At 44.3% G+C, this 4961-nt stretch overlaps 1 protein-coding gene across 1 annotated transcript in view; it reads right to left on the reverse strand.

Annotated features, from left to right (window-relative positions):
• Window positions 1-1551: 1551 nt before the first annotated feature.
• LOC135104520 (RNA-binding protein 25-like) overlaps window positions 1552-4961 on the reverse strand; it is a gene marked incomplete at its 3' end in the record, with an annotated part of 5765 nt that continues 2355 nt past the window's right edge. The window contains exons 2-3 of the mRNA XM_064012092.1: window positions 2440-2559; window positions 1552-1766 (exon numbers count right to left, since the gene is read on the reverse strand). Of these exons, the coding sequence (XP_063868162.1) occupies window positions 1552-1766; window positions 2440-2559 (335 nt within the window). The remainder of the gene's footprint in view (window positions 1767-2439; window positions 2560-4961) is intronic.

A 4961-nucleotide genomic window follows, 5' to 3' on the forward strand; every position in this document is an offset into this window, starting at 1 on the left:
TTGAACCTCCTATCGCAGTATCGTATTATCAAATATGTCAGCGTCTTTTCTCGACTTGTTATAACAGCATTACGTATTAGAAGTTCTCGATGATGTTCAGGAGTGTTTTGTTTGATACGACGATAGGTGAACAAAGGATTCCACATTATCAATAAGAAAAAAAAACTCCCTTGAGAACTAGACTGATCATCTCTGTGGCCTTTGAAATCAGTCCTTTTGACAGACCGAAGCGTTTCAGAATCTCGGTCTTTGCTTCTTTTCATCCACTTTCATCCTTCCTTAGTCCTCATTCCCTCCTCCTCCCATCTGATCCTCACCAATCCATGTCTCTCTCAGGACTTATTCCTTATGCTGGAGGTCTACTCGTATTGTAGGTTGTGCGGCAGTCTGTTAACACGCCGGAGACACAAGAAGCGAGGGGTGAATGAAGGAAAGACAGAAGGAGGGAGGCGAGAGAAGTGAGTGGTAGGATGTGTGGGCATGAAGGAAGGAGGTGAGAGAGGAGGGAGAGACAGGATGAGGGAGGAGAGAGATGTGTGTGGCAGGATGTGTGGGTATGAAGGACGTGAGCGAGTAAGGAATGAGAGATGAATGGGAGAGGAAAGGAGGGAGGGGAGGAGATGTGGATGTCAGGAACTGTGGGCTTGAAGGTGACGAAGGAAGGAAGGAAGGAAGGAAGGAAGGAAGGAAGGAAGGAAGGAAGGACGATAGTTAGAGAGAGAGAGAGAGAGAGAGAGAGAGAGAGAGAGAGAGAGAGAGAGAGAGAGAGAGAGAGAGAGAGAGAGAGAGAGAGAGAGAGAGAGCTGGTTGATGTTTTCGCTTTGCAACATTGAAGTCATACTGCATTGAAAGGGGCAGACAAACAGAGGTAATGGGGGGAGGGATAAATGAAGGGAGGAAGGAGAAGGGAAGGAGGGGAAAGTGAGGGATGAAAAATGGCGGCAAGCAAGGGAAGTTTGTTTGCCTGGCATAAATCCCCTCTTCTCTTCCCCTTTCCTCGTCTCCAGCTCCCCTCTCCTCTTCTACTCCCTTCCCCTACCCTTCTCTCCCCTTCCCCACCCCTTTCCCTGCTAATGAACACTCGTGGTGAAGTAGCTATCACTGAGGGTTCGCGGCACACACACACACACACACACACACACACACACACACACACACACACACACACACACACACACACACACACACACACACACACACACACACACACACACACACACACTTCTCTGTGGTTGTTTTTCTCATCTTCTTTACCTTCGTTTGTTCATTTTTTTCTTCTTTCCTTCATTTTCGATTCTTCTTTCAGTCTTTATTATTTTCCTTCTCACCTTCTTTGATAATTTTTCTTCTTCCCTCTCTATTTTTTCCGTCTCTTTTTCTTCTTTCCTTCTTTTCAGCTCATCTTTTCTTGTTTTTCTCTTTCCACTCCTTCAGTGCCATCTTTTGTTTTCCTTCACGTTTTTCTCTTTTCTGACGCATTCCTTATTTTCTTTCCTGTTCTCAGCCTCTTTCTTCTTTCCTTTTTTTTCTTTGTTTCTCTGATTTTTCACACACACACACACACACACACACACACACACACACACACACACACACACACACACACACACACACACACACACACACACACACACACACACACACACACACACACTCTCTCTCTCTCTCTCTCTCTCTCTCTCTCTCTCTCTCTCTCTCTCTCTCTCTCTCTCTCTCTCTCTCTCTCTCTCTCTCTCTCTCTCTCTCTCTCTCTCTCTCTCTCTCTTACACACGTCTCTGAACTTGTTTTCTTTCACGTTTTTAAGAGGAAAGGCACCGCACTTGTCTTTATTACTTTTTCCTGTGAACGATATAACAATCCTCTACTTGTACGTCTTTACTACTACTACTACTACTACTACTACTACTACTACTACTACTACTACTACTACTACTACTACTACTACTACTATTACTACTATTGTATCATCCTGTCAAGAAATAATGCAACATGCTGGTATATTTTTCTGTACTTTCGCTTCACATTGCCGGGGTTTAGTGTGTCAGCGTGTCAGTCTCTTGAAGGCTGGGACTATTAGGGCGCGTCTCCCGTCAAGTTGCAGCCTTCGAGTTCACTTTGTATTGAGTTAAAGCGAACGTAAGAAGAAGAATCGTGTTCCTTCAGTCATATAGGAGGGAAAGAATAACCAAGACTCGTGTGTGTGTGTGTGTGTGTGTGTGTGTGTGTGTGTGTGTGTGTGTGTGTGTGTGTGTGTGGTCAATAAATATCTATCCATCTATCTATCTGTCTATCTATTTATCTATCTGTCTATCTATCTATCTATCTATCTATCTATCTATCTATCTATCTATCTATCTATCTATCTATCTATCTATCTGTCTGTCTGTCTGTCTATCTATCTATCTATCTATCTATCTATTTATCCATTCATCTGTCCATGTATTCTCTCTCTCTCTCTCTCTCTCTCTCTCTCTCTCTCTCTCTCTCTCTCTCTCTCTCTCTCTCTCTCTCTCTCTCTCTCTCTCTCTCTCTCTCTCTCTCTCTCTCTCTCTCTCTGTGTGTGTGTGTGTGTGTGTGTGTGTGTGTGTGTGTGTGTGTGTGTGTGTGTGTGTGTGTGTGTGTGTGTGTGTGTGTGTGTGTGTGTGTGTGTGTGTTTCCAGAAAGGCTAGAACTAGAGCTTTGAACTGGTGTTTTCTGAAAAAAAAAAAGCAAAGTCCGTTTAGTTCTTGATTGTTTAATTTATACAGTGAGAGTGAATGGGTGTGTTTGTGCGAAAGGAAAGAAAAAAAGGGAATGGAGAGAGAGAGAGAGAGAGAGAGAGAGAGAGAGAGAGAGAGAGAGAGAGAGAGAGAGAGAGAGAGAGAGAGAGAGAGAGAGAGCGTGTCCCTGTGAAAGACGTTGGGGAGGGGAGCATACATAATGAGGGCAGTTAAAGGAGGGAGGGGGGAGGGTGAGTAGAGGCAAGGGCGAAGAGTGATGACTGGCAGGCAAGAGGGTTGTGATTGTTGCTGCTTTTATGGTTGTTTTTTGTTAAGGTGGTGGTGGTTGCGGTCGTGGTGATGATGGTTGTAGTGGTCGTAATGATAACAATTTTTCCAGTGGTGGCGATGAGGGTTTTATAGCTTTGCAGTAGTCTAGTCACTGTAGTAGTAGTAGTAATAGTAGTAGTAATACATAGTAATAGCATTTGAACAAGTAACTGAGGAAGAGGTAGAAACAGTGATGGTGATGATGGTGTCGGTAACAATAGTGTAGGAGTGGTAGTAGTGATGTCTGCTGGCAATAAGTGTCAAATTGATGGTTTCACTCCCGCTCATCACCTCCCATCATCGCGCTGTCTTGCCCCGTCCCTCTAGATACACAACAAACGAAGAACGGAAAATACAAACGAAAATAATGAAAGGGTAACGATTCTCATCAGCGAAATGAAAATGAAAAAAAAAAAGTTCTTGGTAAATAAACACTGAATCCAGTGAGAGAGAGAGAGAGAGAGAGAGAGAGAGAGAGAGAGAGAGAGAGAGAGAGAGAGAGAGAGAGAGAGAGAGAGAGAGAGAGAGAGAGAGAGAGAGAGTTGAGTAGTATTCCCAAGCCTTTTTATTCTTTAATCAGCAAAGTAACAAGAGATTTGCATGTGATGGCTAAGAGAGAGAGAGAGAGAGAGAGAGAGAGAGAGAGAGAGAGAGAGAGAGAGAGAGAGAGAGAGAGAGAGAGAGAGAGAGAGAGAGAGAGAGAGAGAGAACAATGGAGTGAGCGGTGAGGGAGGGGGAAGGAAGAAGGGAAGAGGAAGGAAAGTAAAGGGTGCAGAGTAAGTGTGAGTGGAAGAACGAGGAAGAAAGGAAGGGAGAAAGACTATAATGGAGGAAGATTACTCCTTGCATAGAAAGAGAAATGAGAGATGGGTGAGTGGATGTAATGAAGGAGGAAGTGGAGGAGGATGGGGAAGAAAAGGCGGAGCGTTACAAAGTGTAGGAAAAATGAATAAAAAGAAAGAGGAAAAGGAGAAGAGAGGGAGGAAGGGAGTGTGGGAGAATGATGAGTAGATTACGGAATGCATAAGAATGAAAGAGAAGGAGGAGGAGGAGGAGCAGAAGAAAAAGGAGGAAGAGGAGACTGGGGAGGGAAGAGAATAATGGGAGAGAGTTAGTGGATATTGGGAAGAAAGGAGAGGCTGGAAATATAAGGAAATAGAAGGACGGGAGGAAGGGAGGGAAGGAAAGAAGGGAAGGAAAGAGAGGGGGAGAGACAGACTAAAATATTCTAAACAGATTTTCAGGATGGGATCTCTCCTCGTTCATTGTGGCGTGATAACAGCATGAGAGAGAGAGAGAGAGAGAGAGAGAGAGAGAGAGAGAGAGAGAGAGAGAGAGAGAGAGAGAGAGAGAGAGAGAGAGCGCACTCCAATTTGGAATATAAAGCTTTTAGTATGATGTCATTAGTTTCGTTTTTTCGTGATGATTTTCACATATATAATATTTAATAATATTACACACACACACACACACACACACACACACACACACACACACACACACACACACACACACACACACACACACACACACACACACACACACACACACACACACACACACACACACACACACACACACACACACACACACACACACACATATATCATTATCAAGCTTATTTATGATGAAGCCAAAGTTACCAGTAGTTCCTCTTTTCTATTTCTCTTCCTCATTTCCTTCCTCCTCTTTTCTCTTCCTCCTCCTTCCTCTCCTTTCTTAATTTTCTCATCCCTCATCATCTTCCCCCCGCACTCCATTCACTCCTCCACCCTTGCTCCCTCCTCCCAAGCGCCACAGGTGGGCTCATGCTGGTGTGTTGGGGTATTAAGGGAAATGATGGCGTAATCTCCTGGATCTTCTCTTCCTCCTCCTTTTCCTCCTCCTCATTCCCTTCCTCATCCTGCTCCTTCTACTCCTTTGTGTCTTGT

This window comes from Scylla paramamosain, chromosome 10 (assembly GCF_035594125.1).
Source record: "Scylla paramamosain isolate STU-SP2022 chromosome 10, ASM3559412v1, whole genome shotgun sequence".
Taxonomy (NCBI): domain Eukaryota; kingdom Metazoa; phylum Arthropoda; class Malacostraca; order Decapoda; family Portunidae; genus Scylla; species Scylla paramamosain.